Source organism: Bactrocera tryoni, chromosome 3 (assembly GCF_016617805.1).
Source record: "Bactrocera tryoni isolate S06 chromosome 3, CSIRO_BtryS06_freeze2, whole genome shotgun sequence".
Lineage (NCBI taxonomy): Eukaryota > Metazoa > Arthropoda > Insecta > Diptera > Tephritidae > Bactrocera > Bactrocera tryoni.
In genome coordinates this window covers 29608057-29625528 of record NC_052501.1, presented here as the reverse complement: position 1 = coordinate 29625528, position 17472 = coordinate 29608057, and the positions used below count along the sequence as shown (strand labels likewise).

Here is a 17472-nt window from a genome sequence, read left to right as displayed (position 1 = left end):
TAAATTTCTCGAGACAGAGAACACAACAATCTTTTGATATCTGGGTCACAGCTTTGAGGAAATAAAATTAAAAAAATAAAATAAAATTAGAAAAGAAATTGGTATTCTGCCAATTGTTAAAGCTACTATTCACATATTTATTACGCAAAATTCGATTTACAAAAAATATTGAACCACTTAAGAGTGCTGGTGCTGTTGTGCGATGATCTTGACAAGTTTTTGGGTTTAAAAAAACGCTAGAACTGCTACGTTATCAGACTATTCAATGTTTCATTGGTCGTCAGATATTTTCTTTGAAGTTAAAACTTAAATAACAGCCATTGATACAATCTGGGTCAAATTTGGTACCGTAGAACCGGAAGTTTTGTTTTGAACTTTCTCCTTTGCTATCCAGCCTCTACCAAGCTGAGGCTAAAACGTCTTGGTTGTTATACCTTCTTTAAACTGAGCTAATTATCTTTTATCGTTATTAGGTGTGTCAACATATGATTGCCACAAAGCTCTTTGTAAAGATGTCGCAACTATCATAACTGGACCACGATTGCTGGGTGCTGGGTTTAGCTTTCCTTAATAAGGGGTTATATTCAGTTAGAATGCCGAAAAAAAACAATTTTTCCAGAATTTTTTCTGAGAAAACTTTTAAAATTAATTGATCAAAAAATTTTTACACTTATCGTATCTTTTAACTTTATTTTAAGTCTTAATATTGGTAAAAATATTTATTTGGAAAGGAACTACAGCTGATCTCCGCGAGCTCCTTCGAAAAAGACGTTTTGCGGTCACCACTATATCTCTGAATTGGATCCTCTGAATTTAAAAAACCAAAAACATTTCGTTAAAGTTAAATCTAGTAAAGCAAAATTAAGGAATAAGCAAAATAAAATTTTTTGACAAAATGGCGGTTTCTAAAAAAAATCGATTTTTGCCTTAAATTGTTTATAAAAAAATATTTATCGGTGCGAAAAAGTTCGTTTAATTACTAAAAAATAAAAAAATAAAGACTAATCGGTTTAGCTATTTTTGAATAATGTTGGTCTCCGACTTGCAAAACACCATTTTGAGAAAAACGTGTTTCAAGTTTGGCCTTATACTTCCAAGCACTCTGAAACGCCTTTTCAAATTTGGATGTAACTTCGAAAATATTCACCGGAACGATATTAATTTTTCTGTGTATTCTTAAACATATGTATGAACATTAGGAAAATAAAATAAAAACAAAATTTGAAAAATCTAACTCTAAATTAACCCCTTAATCTAATCATCGAATCTAAGTAAACATTATGTGGAAATTTTTGTTTAGGAAAGTTTAAGAAACCTCTTTTATTCTCATATCTGATTTAGTTGTGTTAATCCCTATTTAAAAAGAGTTTTATTTAATAAAAAAAAATTGATTTTAAGGTCTGTTTTCATCTTATCCAAAAATACCACATTTTTTCGTCTAACGTCAGCGTTAGCAGAATATTTTTGTCCATTTTTTTGTGTCGTTTCTCTGAGAACTATTCTAGATCTATATAAGTGGCACCGAACACCTGATTTAGTATTTCTGCAGTGCATTTCTTGGCATGAAATGTTCCTCAAATACTCGTAATTTTGTGCTTCGTCAGATATAATGCCGTTGCAGTTTCGTAGAGTCGTTTCGTTTGAATTTCCGAAATGTCAAAGCAATGTGTTTTGTGAAATCTTTACACTTGAGAGTCAAAAGTAAAGCAAAATACAATGAGTGTTGCTGTTTTTGTTCTGCAGGTGCTACCTACCTATCTATGCAATAAGTTTTGAGTTTTATGAGAAAGCGGAGCATTATTTATTTTTTGTTGTTAGTTTTCAGAAACAACTTTACGGGAACTCATAAATAATTAATTCCTTTGGGTGACCTTGCTAACCTCGGCTATGACCGAATAGGCGGTGTTTACGTCAATAAGAAGAACCTTACCTAAAGGTTCAGCTTGATATATTTCACAGGTTCTAGAAAAATAGTTTTTTCTAAAATGACAATCAGTGATTATTATCCAGGAAATAGCAAAGCGGAAACACTTATGTATATTTAATTAAAAAAATTTAGTAAATAAAATTTAACACATTGAATTCACATGGTCGTCGATAAAGCCATACAGTTTCGCAAAGCAAATAGTATGTAGTTCGATTTGTATCAGAACGATATTGAAACTTCATCGAAAAATTGCTAATACACTCATACATATGTATGTATGTATGTACATGTGCCTGTGAGTGTGTGTATTTGGGAAGTCAGTCTAACTTTCACGCCGAGCTGGCTTATTCGGTCAAAGCGCTTCGTTTACTTTCAAGCAGTGACTTCCAAGTCTTTCTCTAATTATAAATTATCGACAGGGAAACATACACATACGCACACACATAAGCACAAGTATATACACATACATAATATGTTTAATATATATAAATATTTTGAGTGTATAGCAAATTTGTTATTACGTATACATATGTATGTATGCTTGTTTGTATGTCGGACTGCTGTGGCCATAACCATGACTTGATTTTGAGGTCAATAAACGACTGAGAACGCCGCTATGAAAATCGTCACTTTAGTTGTGTAAAACGCGTAGATTGGAAAAAGTAGCGATGAGTCTTCGATGGATATCGCTATTATATGCCGTGCCGTGTTGTGTTGTGTTGTATATTTGAGTTTGTGAGAATTTAAACAAATTTCGCAATACGAACAGGTTTTAAAACGTGCAACAAAACTCCAAACACTCGCCGCATCGCCGCTCACATTAGTTTTGTGCTCGTATGAAATGATTTTTGTATGACTTTTGCTCACAATGATCACCACCACATATGTACATATTTAACAGACTATATGTGTATATACATACACATATTGTATGTATGTTTGTATGTGAGTGCGGACATTCATAATATTTTCTCAGCGTTTTCAATGAATTGAAAATGAACATTCAACACTCGAATTATTTTATGAGCATAAATGTGAAGGCACAACCGCACACACACAAGTTCATTTGCGCATTTGTTCTCTTCTACAGGTATATTTTTCACACATACCACACATGCATACATACATATAAGTTTGCTGGTTTTGCTGCATACTGCGCATGTGTGTTAGTGTCTTTGCCGGTAATGACTTGATCGTTCTTTTGTGGTAAGCATTCGTAAGCGGCTGATGAGTGTCCGTCGTGATTTTTATGGTTAATAGGGAAGTTAATACCCCTCTGCGGCGTTCACAATTCACGAATGGATTATGTTTATACATATATGTACATATGTATGTATGTCCCCTCAATTACATAATTTGGCGCTGCTCATTACAGTAGCCTCTAGAAGCTTTATTTGACCACATTAGTTAAAAACATGTTTTCACACAAATTGTTTCCCCCCCAAAAAAAAAAATAACCCGAGCCGTGCTACGTTTTTTAATAGATGGTTTGTTCAAAAGCATCTGTATTATTCATGAAAAATATATTCCAACGGCGATGTCAGTCCTATAAGTACACATACAGCTTACGAGCCTAAATAAGCAAAAAATGTGTTAAATCTCAAGATAATCTCTTTTTAGTATGAAACTCTTTGCAAACACCCGATAGTTCGTCGAGGTTTTAAATTAATGCTAACCACCTCTTCTTTGTTGAAAATTTCGTTTAACTAGCCGGTTTTCTCATATTTACAGCTCAGGCAAATCTGTAGCATGCTCTCTAACAGCCCTTATGATCTCGTTTAATCACCTCCAATAGATAGGTTAGGTTATGAGGTCATTCCTAACAGGAATCTCACTTGTACAGCTTAGAACACCGGTCCGCTGTGTTTGTTGAAACGGCTAATGTCAGTTTCGGCTATGTCTCCTGGTTCGCCGAAGGTAAGACTGCCGAGATGTTTCAACATCAGAGGTTGGACAAAATGGAGAAAGTTTTTGGATCTTTTCGCCTCATCCACCTCTTCACTTCTTCACTAATTTGTCAACTTGCGCCCGTCCATCACTTCACCTCTTCTCCAGCGACTCCTCCCCAGCCATATATGTATTGTTTTTTTCTCGTCGGTATGTGAGTAGAGAAAAAGTCGCCACGAGTAGCCTCTCCGACGCAGTGATTATAACAAAATTTTGAAAGATGATGTTTATAATTAGAAAATTTGTTATCTAACGGTATTCATTAGTTAAGTGCGGTATTTCTTCGGCGCCTACTTTTATCGAACGATTTAAATCTTCATCCTTTGGCGTTATTACCTTCAACTAAACAAAACAAAGTCACTCATTGGCATTTCTAAGTTTTTTATGAGCACTAGAAAGAGAACATGACACTGTTTTTCGAAGACTGCAATGCTTTTAGGATGATTTCATATTTAATTGGATGAGTCGAAAAGCGCTCTTTGCTGAAATTTGCTAGATATTAAAATGTGAAAGCTTTGCCAGAGCTAAGAGATGCATTCACATGACAAAAATATTCTCGCAGGGGAGAAAAAATATTTTATTAAAGGCCGGACTAACTATCAAAAAGCATTTTCTCAGGCTGAATATAACTTTAAACTCATTTGCTTTTTTGGAAATCAAAGCAGAAACTACTGACTGTTTTTATGTATAACAGCTGATTATTTGTTTTGACTACAGGTGAGGGTGTCACAACTCACTCACAAAATAACATTTAATCAAATCTTATTTTAATTTGTGCTTTCTATATATTCTGAATTTAAAAACATTGATTAAACTTATTTTTGTTGAGGCTTAGAGTTTATTTTTGAAGTATTGATAAATTATTTTTTTAAGAAGTGTTTATTTTTCACTCAGAAAAATTGGACAAACCGTGCATCTTTGAAATATGTTTAGAAAGGAAAATTCGTCTAAGTTCGCTTCAAGCTTAAATTATCCAAAAGTTGTAACCGAAAATAAATAATTAAAATATCTTAATTATTTATTTTTAAATATTTTTATGTACCTATCGCTTTAAATTAATTTTTCAATTGCAGCTAACCTCAAACGTACATTTTTTTCTGATTCCAGGGTTTATTACGTACAGCCGAACAGCTGAAAATAAAAGGACTTTGTGAGACGGCCGAAAACACAGACGATTTGAACGACTCGGCTACAGCTACAATTACAGTATCGGAGAATATACAGCAAGCCGTCGTTGGAAATATCGTTAATGCCACAGTAGCAACGGGTCAACTCTCACCCAATATACCACATCAATCGCAACAGCAGCAACAACAGATCGCTACTAATACAGCGGTGCTCACGCATAATATTGGCAACGTGACCACTGCAAATACACAACAAATTGGTTCAGCCACTACGAATGTCGCCGGACAGTTAGTTAGTGCAGGCACATCGGTACAACATCAACAGATTGGACGTAAATCTCGTGTACGTAAGCGTTCAAAATCTCCAGATATACAACAACAAGTACAGAGTACACAACAACCACAAACAATTTTAATACAAAATCAAAATCAAGCCGCTATTGTTAGTTTACAACAGACGTCGTCTGGTAATTATATACCGGTATCCGGTGTACAAACGGTTAGCACTAGCGGTGGTGGGCAACAGCAGACGGTAATCACCGGTGACGATTCGGATACGGATAGGCCGGGGAAGATCTGTAAGACAGAAACAGCGTCAGCGTCACCTGCGTCCAGCGTATCTGGTGTATCGGGAACGAATAATGCTGGCAGCGTAACGACCGTTGCAGCACCAGGCACAGCGATTGTAACGCAGATTGTAGTAGCACGAGACGGCAAAGATAAAAATATGACTAGTTTAGGAATGGGAATGGTGAGTACATGCAATCGATGTCATCGATAATATTTGTTGTCAAATTATAGCTTATCAGTAATTTATTTTATAAAAGTTGGATAGTATTAAACAATTTCGAGAGTGAGTGAGATTGATTTTTAAACCGAGTCAAATAACTTTTAATAATTATTGGTATCAAACTAATTTCTACATGATCCTTCTATGAATCATTCATTAAACTGTTAGAAGGCACGATCAATTTTAATCTGGATAGACAGATTAACACTGTGTTGATCTTTAAGATTTATTTTTTTCCTTTATTATGCTATAATTGTACATAGCTTGGATCTATAATTATTAATGCCAAATGAATAGAGATAAATTTACACGATAGAACTTTATTTAAAGTACTCGATATAGCGATAATTTCCGATTCTGGTATAAAGAGACGGAGAGAGTGAACAGCGACAACGGAACCCTGAGACACATGGCCGTCGTCCGGCACTAATAGAGAAGTTAACCGCCTAGTAAGATCCTTAAAGCAGAATCCTTTGGAATCTTCAACGAAAATTAAAAAAGAACTGAGTCAAGACAAGGGCGTAAAGCGCCCAACCAATTCGGAGTACAATCCAAAATACATCACCGAAACAGTTAAACCTCCCTATGTTCAATCCAGTATTATGATTTGTGCATATGTTTCATTTTATTGAGTTGAACCAATATATTTGATTAAATAAACCATGGATTGTTCTGTGTATGTTCGAATTATGCCGAAAATAATGTTACCTTATCTCTGCAAGAAAGGCCGCTACCTTGAATGTTTTAACAAGACAATGACCCAAAGCACAAAAGCAAGTTGGCTCAGCAGTGGTTTCAGAAAAATAGGGTTAAGGTCATGGAGTGGCCGGCACAGTCTCCAGACTTCTACCCTATAGAAAATGAGTCGTGCGACGACATTTTCTTTATTTATTTTCTACATTGTGCGCACCACTATTATTTTTACCGCAACTGTATGTGCTTTTGGAACATATCGGAACTATTTTCTATAGAAGCTTCAGAGATATATTCCGATATAATGCAGAAAGGCGGACTCATCTTTTTAGAGTTTAGAAAGCGCATCCCACCACTTATTTAAATTCTCACAAAAAATAACTTTTTTATTTTATTTTAAAATTTATTAATATACAACTTTAAAAATTTGATTTATTTTATTTTTAGAATGGCGGAATTCTTGGAGTGCCAATGGGCTTTTTAGATTTTGCACCAGAACCTCCAGCACCCTCAGCCACACCGGTAACAGTAACGGAGCATGTCGATTTATCATGCAATCCAAATACCGACACTCGAGATTTATCAAGTGAGTTTTCGGTACTCTATCCTATTATCATACATATGTATTTTTAAGGGCAACAAAACTTCTTGGTCCTATTAAATACATTGTCAACTAGTTTTTCGACACTAGCGATAATGAAAAACTTCTGGACTTTATAATAATCGATAATATTAATAACAAATTTAAACGAATGCCATTGCAGACCCCACCGAAGCACTGGACATCGACAATCATTTAGCCCAACACATGATTCAACGGCTTGATCAATCTCCGATGCATGCTATTCATCATCAGACTGGTGATGAAAGCAATTCGAATTTAGTACAGCATATTAAGAGTGAGGTGATTGATGCGAAACAACAACAACAAGTACAGCAACAGCAACATCATCAACAGCAACAACATCAATTGCATGCTCAACAACTCTCACAAAATCAAGTACAGCAACAGCAACACCAACAGCATCAAGTACATCAACAACAAACAGCACACTCACATTCAACACACGTCCAACAACAAGCACAATCACATCAGGACCTAAGCGGAGCAACAGTAATGGAAATCGATCCAAGCCAAATAAAACATGAACCCGGAATGATCATAACACCGGAAATTGTTAATATGATGACCACTGGACATATGGGTGAGTGATCGTTTAATGTAGTTCAGCTTCAGCAGGGTTATTCAATTTTATATCATGATGATCGCATGAAATTAAGTCATCTACGCATGGTTGTTGGATTAATAATAAAAAAAGATTTTATGGTCTTAAATCGATATATCAGAAATTAAAAATCACTTCCTGATTGGTGTTGTCGCAGCGGTAGAAAACATTTCATAAATAATTTTGAGAAAAGCTTGACAGGGCTTGGTTGGATAAAGATCAAGGTTCTTTCCGGTCATTGTAGAACCGACTGTTATGTATTATGTTCATATCTTATATATTTACACTCGACGACAGCGACCTCTATCCATAATTGGAATTTTCGACTTTAATTCAATCAAAAATCATTTACGATTATAATTAATTTCAAGCAAACACTAAATACTTTTATTGAGATTTCAGAAATTATCTCAACATACTTTACTTATGATCTGTTAAAACCAGATCAGTACTAATCCAATATTAATATTCAATTTCAACTCCTTACAGATATGTATAATTCTGATACAAGTGAGGATTCAATGATGATAGCAAATGGCTCACCAAACGATCAAACTGAGCCACATTATACTAACTTAGACCAACAGCACGTGGATGGTAAAGGTCAGTTTAATGGTCCAAAAACTTGGACTCAAGATGATATGAATTCAGCTTTAGATGCATTGAAGAATCAAAATATGAGTCTTACAAAAGCATCAGTTACATATGGTATACCATCAACCACTTTATGGCAACGTGCCCATCGTATGGGCATCGAAACGCCAAAGAAGGAGGGTGGTACGAAATCATGGAATGAAGATTCTTTGAATAATGCTTTAGAAGCCCTACGTTCTGGGCAAATATCAGCAAATAAAGCGTCCAAAGCCTTTGGTATACCATCCTCGACATTATATAAAATTGCGCGACGCGAAGGCATACGCTTGGCGGCACCCTTTAATGCGGCACCCACAACGTGGACACCGGAAGATTTAGAGCGTGCATTAGAAGCAATACGCGCTGGTCATACGTCCGTACAAAAGGCCAGCGCTGAATTTGGCATACCAACGGGTGAGTTATGAGAAAACCAAATTCTTATTATTGAAATAATAATAATACACAGTTTTAATTAAAAATAAGGGTAATAAAGCACAAAAAGTGTGCGAGATCCGTATTCAGTTCTAAGTCTTAAGAATTAACTTAAGTTCTCATTTCTTTTACTACATTATTAAAAATATATACTGCTTCTTCCAAAGGCACCCTATACGGTCGTTGCAAGCGCGAAGGCATTGAGTTATCACGCTCGAATCCAACACCATGGTCGGAAGACGCAATGAATGAAGCTTTGAATTCAGTTCGGTATGTTAAAATCTACTTTTTGCAATAATTGTTCACCCTTTTTATGAAATGTTTTAATTGTTTCGTTTCAGCATTGGTCAGATGTCTATTAATCAGGCCGCAATTCACTATAACCTTCCCTACAGCTCTTTGTATGGTCGCTTTAAGCGTGGAAAGTATGACGTTACTAATACCAGTAGCACCTCCATTAATAATGCATCAGGAAATACTTCGGGAAGCATCGAAATTATCGAACATAGTCAAGAAAACTCGGTGAGTCAGAATTTCATGCAGAAAACATGTATTGGTAATCACTCTTCTTTTGTCGTGAATGTAAAAGGCGCCTTTTTGTTTTTGTTTGTTGTTGTTTGTTGTTTTTGGTATAAAAAAATATATACATATTTTTTAATTATCCAATACTTGAAGCTAAAAGCATCGTATTGTTTAGATGACAGATGGTAACAACAGCTGTTCTATGTAAATATTAACGTTGAATGTACATAAATTGACTGATTTTAGTTAAAAATGAGAAAGGAATTCATATAAGTTTGGAAATATTTTATAAATACGTTGAAAAAAACATTTAGAAGCTTTTCTGCGTTTGTTACAAGCTTATTTCATATTTTTTATTTATAAGTTTTGGGCATTACATAATAGTTGAAAAACATATGAGCAATTCACAACCTGTCGTAAAGCATCGTAAAATCGTAAAATTATAAAAAAACAAGTGTAAAAATTTACAATTTTACGATTTTTTTTAATTGAACAATAATTTTTTTGTTAGTACAAATCTAAATTTATATAGTAACATCATAAAAACGTTTCCATTTTGTGGAGTTTTGCTTTGATAATGTTATAAAATCATAATTTAGCTTAGTTACAATGTAAAGTCGATTGCAAATAGGTTCTTCTGAGTGAAATTTAGGCAGATTTGTGAAGAGCAAGAGTTAATTGTGATACAACGCCTAAAAGGATGCAATATCAGCAAGCAATATTCAGAACGTTATTTTAACAAAGTGCGATTACTCAACGACATCAATCACATTACATTATTTTCTTAACGAATGCGTTAATAACTAAATTATAAAGTTACATATGTTTCAGCAACAGTTCCAGTATAGTCCGTCGCCACATCAACAACCTCAGCATGGCGGTCAAACTCAATCGCAGACACCTCAACATATAACCCAACATGTTGTACACATTCAGCAACCACAGACTCATCATCAGCAGCAACAAGTACATGCTCAACAACAGCAACATATCCAGCAGCAACAAGATGTTGTAACATCCAGCAGCCAGGTGGCACATAGCAGTGCAGCTGTTGGGCAGCAGCAACAACAACAAATTCAACAGATCTATCATCATCACAGCACGCCGGAAAGAAGTTGAGAATCACTGCAACAAGCAGCTAGCAACAGCAACTCAACAACAACTAACAGCAGCAACAATAAGAGGAAGAAAAACTCGAAAGGTAAACGTTGAGAATGGCGACACACCAGTGATGTGTTTTTGCGTATGAAGGTTTGCAATAAGAAAGTGAAACAACAACACCAAGAAATACGAAGGAATAAACAAGTTACTAAAAGAAATTTAAATGCGAAGAGGGCAAAAGGAGAATGTCAAAAATTTCAATTAAAATTATTTGCGGGCATTTAAGCATTGAATTTGTTTGACAAAAACTTCGTTTTAAACCGAATTAAAATATATGACGAAAATCTATGGGGCTTTTTTGGAGAATGATGAATGATGCATATTACATAATAATGATAAATGATTTGAATTAGTAACTAATAGTGAAAGTGTTGAACATAACAAATACTTTCCTATAACTAAACAGAAGACCGAAGGAGTGCTGTCTGCCACTCCTTTAAGGGAAAAAGTTTTAGAAATACACAAAAAAAATATCAAAAAAAAAAAAACAAAAGAAAAATTGGGGGGTGTACAATGAATTGAGGGAGTATAATAGTATTCACGAATGCCAAGTGATTGTCCACGGGTTTGACCACAAAAACGAAATAAAGTTTTATTAACTGATGTTGAATATATCCTTATAAAAATTAAATGGATTATCCTTTTGCATAAATAGAAGAAAATGGATTTGAAAAATGAATTGTATTTTTGATAATTGAATAGTAGCAAAACAATATTGAATAAAAAAAAATATACATACATAGTAGATGATGCACTTTTCGGACAATTAACGTACGGAGAAGAGTCAAAGTTAAAATTTTTTGGAGTCGTGACAAAATTATAAATAAGTTCTTTCACCACTAGATTTAGTGCTAAAAAATAGTTTTTATCTTAATATAAAATTTACGGTTTTGTCAATCAAAACTAGTAATAAATAAAAAGAAGTAGGTTTAAATGTATCACATTTACCGAAGTGAATTAAAAAAATATATATAATTGAAATAGAATTATTCGATTGGTTTGAGTTCATCTTTTGGCTTTTCGTTGAATAATATTATGTATGCGATATACTTACATATGTATGTAGATGCCTAAAATAATGTTGATATCTTTCTTGTAACTAATAGATAAGTTTTCTTTTGTTCCAAACAACAACAAAAAAATTAAGCATTCATTGAACAGAAATTGGATATTTTTATTTTCAAAATCTATATCACATACATAAAAACAAATCACACACACATACACACCGAAAAAATAAAGGATCTTTTTAATGATTGCTAACGCAAGGATGAAATATCAAAATTTTTAATTTATATATATATACATATATATATATAATATATATACATACATACATAGTTAAATGCAAATACAAAGTATACAGAAAATATTAAATAATCACGACACATCATGCTATATAATAAATCATTATAAATTTAAACATTAAAAATAAAAAAGAGAAACATCATCAAACAGAAATTTGTTGCTGCTGCTTTGAAATATTGAATATTAAGAATACATCCTTGTGGATAGAAAACTCCACGATGATAATCTAATGTTAAACAGACTAAAATCATAAAATAAAACAAAAATTAAATGTAGTTATTATTACTATTACTAAAGCATTCATATTTAAATAGTATGCAATATAAAGAAAATAATAATAAAATGCGAACCTTTCAACATGGCAAGTGTAGTGTACACATTAAACCGGCAACTTCGAAAATAGGACCTAACAATGTTACATTTTAGCGCATCAGCACAGTTTACGTTTCTTTGTGTTCTTGTTACGGGGTCATTTTCTTTTTAATCTAATTTCCTTCTCATGGTAATTTGGCGTACTGATTTGCAGTGTAATTTTTATCTTGAATTAGTTAACCACTTCATTCAATTGCATTCGCATTGCTACAAACTCGACTTAATTCACATTCATACATACATTAATCCTATGGAATAGCATTAAGTTAATATATAATTTATTTAATGTTAGAGTTGTATGCAGTCTTCGGTGAGCGCTTGCAAAGCAAGTCGAAATTTAAAAAATGTAGTTTTTTAAATGCCCGCTTATATTTCGAAACGTAAAGCTATACAAAATTATCTAAAAACGAAAAAGATCAACAGAGAGAGGATTGTGTTAACTGCATGAAAATATATCGCGAATGATCCCTAGGCACATATTCATGCACGAGGTAGTCTATCTGGTTGTTGTGACAAGAATACAAAATATCAGCTCGATTGGTGGACTAATGCCAATAATTAGCGGCTTAATTATAAGCACTGAATAGTGTAGCGTCAATTCAGATATGCGGTTGATTTTGTTCTTTCTTTAAGCAAGGAAAAAGTGAGTTTGTAATTTTTCATTTTTTGAACGGTTTGGATTTTAGTTGCCGAAAATGCTATGAAATGATAATTACAAAAACTGTGTACATAAATATATTATGGCAAATAAATATGGATGTAAAAATCAAATCTCGATGGCTTCATTATTTTTCGCATTGTAAAATAGTTTATTGGATATTGCGTTTAATAATTGGCTTATGGGGTTAGGTTTGTATTGAGCCAAACTTGGAATAAAAAGGTAAAATATTTATCTCCTTCAGGCGTTATTAAACTTGTATATAAGTAAATAAAAGTACTTTCATACAAAATGGTGGCTACTGAGTCAATATTCCGAACCATCTGTTCCACGTGAAGGCAACGATGACTCTGAAAACAAGGTTTAACTTTGGACTGTTCGAAAGCCGACGAGTACCATTGTCACCCGACTTCAAAACCACGGTCTCTCAAGGAAAGGTTTTCAAAATTTTCCGTATTGAAGCTGATTAATCTGACCGCTTAGACATTACAGCGGATTTAATAGGTAAACTTAATTTCGCTGTTCTACTATTGGAACAATATTTTTAGGATTCAAAAACTGAGTTTAAGTCAAAATATTCTTCTAGTCAACTATATTAGTTGTTATTTCTGTTATATAACTTTATCAGGAGAAACTGTTGAATACATCAACTCGAAAATGTCTGAAAAATCTTCGTATGCATTGTCAGAATAGAACATTTCGATGATAAGCTGAATATCTTTATCAGTTAGTAGTCTGCTATATTTTGGTAACACTACAATGCTAAATAATATCGAGGATTTGTTTTGGTCTTCTACAGCGTCCGAGTGCGTGTTGTTTAATACGTTCATCTTATTAAATAATGTAGCAATACATTGTATAACACGTTTTAATTGTGTCCCACTTTTCAAATCATTGCACATATCATTCAGAATGTGTGTATTTTCATTTTCCATTAAACTAAATGTATTTAGATCCAATACAATAATATGAGGTTTAACCGTCCACCTGTGTATATCAAACAATATTTTAATAACTCCAGCAATATTATCACTACATCTGAAAACAATAACAACATTAGTATTTTAATTGGAGGGTAATTTCCCACATATAAATTTTTTTATTTACATAAAAAAGAACCGCCGCAGACTTTGTTTATTGTTGTACACCTGCATTCCTGTACGTTCCATTAATGGTAACAGTTCAGGCGATGACGCCGCCCGTGTAATAACTAGGATTATTTTGCCAAAAGGAACCAGCTTTAGTAAGGACTGAAATATGTATATTTTTTTAATATCATGTAGGATATGTACATATATTTTATGATATGTCGATAATACTTACACCATACAGTGCATCATTATATTCTTGATTTTTTGGCAGAAATAAACAGTTCTTTACTTTTTCTGAACAAAAATTCATATCTTAAGAAAAATATGTGTCTACTTCAACTAGTGTGCATGAAAAATATATTATTTTTGAGTGCGAAATATGTTTTTACTTATAAATGTATCTCAATTAAAATAAATAAAAAGTTAATACATATTGATGTAAACAAACTAATAGAATGGTTGCCAGCACTTTGAAAAACTTTAATGCAGCGGTTAGTGACGAAAGAACTAATACAAAACGCATAGGCAAAATTCCCAAAACAGTAAAATATAATATAATTTTCCTTCAATATAATTATAAATAAATAAAATAATTTATTTTAATTTAAAAACGAAATTAAAGGTCCAAAATCGATAAATATCGATAGCTTTCCAGTCATCCCTACATTGCCAAGTTGCAACGTATACCATCTGTGCGTATTTACATGAATGAAATTGTTTAACTGTCATTGAGTAGACGTAGAATTTTAGTAAGCACATAAAGTTCTAAACAAATAATATTCTAATAAAGATGGATATTGCCGCGTTGTCGGATGACACATTTAACGCTATTGATTGGATAAATGTAAACTACAATAAATATGCAGCAGAGCATGCAGACAGATGTAGAGATAAAAGTACTTTGCCGGATGATACCGACGCATTGGCGATGAGTTTTATTGACAAATACGTTTCCAAATTACATTTGTATATACAGCAAGTACACTGTGCTGTTGAAGAAACCGGTCAAAAGTTAGTGTCTGGTATGCCGCGTGTTATTAAGGAATCTCTTTTACTACAAGCTGAAGTGGAGGAATTAAAAAAACGTATGCAAGCAATGCGAAAGGAAATGACTGATGTGCAAGAGGAAACTGGCGATTGCATGGCTACATTGGAACGTTTAAATACCATCCAAAGTAAATTACAAAAAGCCAAGGAATCACTGCAAGAATCCGACGGTTGGGGAAATTTAATAAGTGAATTAGAGGATTGCTTTGAACATAATAACATGAAGGTACGTATTTAAATAACTATTATATGCTTACGTAAAAAATATTTCTTATATAGGGTGCATTTGAGAAACTACTTAGCTTGCAAAAATCCTTACAAGTACAAGAGCAATTACCTGGACATACTGAAAGACTCACGCAAGTGGAAGACTTTAAAAATCGTTTAGAAGCTTTAGCTTCACCAAATGTAGTTCAATGTTTTGCTGAAGGAGACTTAGAGCAGACGAAGCAATACGTAAATATTTTCGCGGGTATCGGACGTATCTCACAACTGGAACAATACTATCGAGCCGTTCAAAAAAATTCCTTACAACAGAAATGGAAGCAAATATTGGACGTGCAAGCGGCAGAAAATACAATGCTGCACCAGTTTCTTTCAATCTTCTATACGAGTTTAGTGGAGCATTGTCAACAGCAAGTAAAATGGTGTGCAGATGTGTTCGATTATGATCATGGAAATTTTCAACCAATCATCGTAGTAATAGAACTATTACCAACATTACAACCAACACGTGAGAATCATGTATTTCAAATGCTTAAAGCGTGTAACGAGAGACTCGAACTTTTGGAGGAGTGTGCACAGGCCAATCACAAGTTTCTGTCGCATTTAACAGCATTCCTAGAGCAATCGAAAATCGAATTATCTAAAGAAATGCAATATCAAATGGTGCAAGCCGTGTACGGATACTTCCACAAATTTATAGATCAATACCCTCGTATAGAGGAAACACATTTTTCAGCACAAATAGATAAAATATTAATAAGCCATGCATCTGCAGGAGATTCTGTGCGTCATTTGGAAAATTGCAACCAAAAAATTTTCGATTGGCTTAATGAATCATGTGAACGCTGTAAAAATATAACAGACGATTTGGGATTGTGTAAACTTATTGAAATTATGAGTGGAATTCTAAAGAAAATTTTGGATAATTTTTCAAAAGCTCAACGTCAAATCGCCTTAAGTATTGGGCATGCTACAGAAAATTGGTTGGCATTGCAATGTGCGATGTCACTTCTACAGTGTTTGGCAGATTTTCAAATTAAACTTAACAAATTTGAAAAACATATACAAACTCGTCTGATTAAATTAAAGGAAAATATTGTTTCCGCCAAAACGGATAAAAACTACAATATAATTGACATTCTGGATAATCAAGAACAAACATATTTATTAAATACCATAGAAAGATATCAACAAAAATTAGTAGAAGCTAGTGGAGCGTATTCATCATCTTCAAGATTTTTCGCTTCAATATGTGACCAAGTGAAAATACATTGTGAGGAAACGCATGAAATCGCTTTAAATGTGTTGTTAAAGCCCGTGGAGGAGCATCTCGTAAATATACAACCATCACTAAACTTAAATTCCGATTCGTTATTGCCAGCTAATATGCCGGAATTTAGTTTCGTACCACAAGAATGTATCACTCAAATTGGGCAATATTTACTAACACTGCCACAACATTTGGAACCGCTGTTATTTACACCATCTCCGTTACTTAAACAAGCTCTTGAGATTTGTAACGTTAAATATACCCAACCTGTTCCATGTGCCGACATATTGTTGTCTTTGGTAGTGGAGCAATGTTGTCAACTCTATCAGTCTCAAATATTGCAAGTTAAAACACTGCCGCCCACTTCTTCTAAACAATTTGCTGTGGATATTGAGTATTTGTCAAATGTCGTAGAAGAACTAGGTTTGTCTATTAGTGTTGGTTTGTCGCAAATTTTGACATTACTTAAGGCTGATCCGGAGAATTATCTGGCTTTAAGCGGTGGCTGTGAACCGCGTTTAGTAACGGCTATACGACAAATGCGCAATATTGTTTCAACACAATAGCCATTCTCTGTAGTATTCAAAAAGTGAATAATGTTTAGAATATTATATGTATTGTAATTATAATATATTATATATTTATTGCTAAGCAGGCACAATTCAGAAAGCCTTGAACTAATTTAAATAACTTTGATTTATTTATTTTGATTTGAATATAAAATATATGTTTATTTTCAATATATTTTTCATGTACGTACATATATATGTACATATCGCTATTTTTTTGTATTTCTATTTAAATATGTTTAGCGACCTTATAAAAATCAAAAATATTAACTTTACTTGCAAAAAAAATTTAAAATATGTTCCAGGCAATTAAATGAATATAAACTAAATAGACAAAAATAAATTAGGCACACTAGATGTATTCTAAAAAATTTTTTTAAAATGTAAAAATATCGCCAGCTGTTAAATTAGTATTAATGTAATGGTGTTAAATAGAATATTGGACTTCATCAATGTGCTGGGGCTAAATGAGTC

At 33.4% G+C, this 17472-nt stretch overlaps 3 protein-coding genes across 13 annotated transcripts in view; 2 read left to right on the top strand and 1 right to left on the bottom strand.

The window, feature by feature from the left end:
• The window catches only part of LOC120771736 (transcription factor GAGA), a 58488-nt gene extending 46754 nt beyond the window's left edge, over positions 1-11734 (top strand). For 9 of the 11 annotated variants that reach the window (XM_040099904.1, XM_040099903.1, XM_040099902.1 and 6 more), the window contains 7 exons: positions 4982-5752; positions 6932-7070; positions 7249-7689; positions 8200-8757; positions 8943-9045; positions 9117-9297; positions 10114-11734. In XM_040099904.1, the coding sequence (XP_039955838.1) occupies positions 4982-5752; positions 6932-7070; positions 7249-7689; positions 8200-8757; positions 8943-9045; positions 9117-9297; positions 10114-10416 (2496 nt within the window). In that variant the 3' untranslated portion in view covers positions 10417-11734. The remainder of the gene's footprint in view (positions 1-4981; positions 5753-6931; positions 7071-7248; positions 7690-8199; positions 8758-8942; positions 9046-9116; positions 9298-10113) is intronic. The other 2 variants (XM_040099908.1, XM_040099907.1) reach the window with 2 other exon arrangements.
• Positions 11735-12639: 905 nt separating this feature from the next.
• On the bottom strand, positions 12640-14444 carry LOC120771738. Its single transcript, XM_040099910.1, has 3 exons — positions 14120-14444; positions 13904-14046; positions 12640-13834 (listed from the first exon to the last, which is right to left on the bottom strand). Exons 1-3 carry the CDS (start codon positions 14195-14197, stop codon positions 13408-13410), a joined length of 648 nt encoding a protein of 215 aa, XP_039955844.1. The 5' UTR covers positions 14198-14444; the 3' UTR covers positions 12640-13407.
• Positions 14445-14548: 104 nt separating this feature from the next.
• Positions 14549-17131, top strand: LOC120772200 (conserved oligomeric Golgi complex subunit 7). Its single transcript, XM_040100666.1, has 2 exons — positions 14549-15160; positions 15214-17131. The coding sequence occupies exons 1-2, from the start codon at positions 14678-14680 to the stop codon at positions 16993-16995; spliced, it is 2265 nt and encodes a 754-aa protein (XP_039956600.1). The 5' UTR covers positions 14549-14677; the 3' UTR covers positions 16996-17131.
• Positions 17132-17472: the final 341 nt, after the last annotated feature.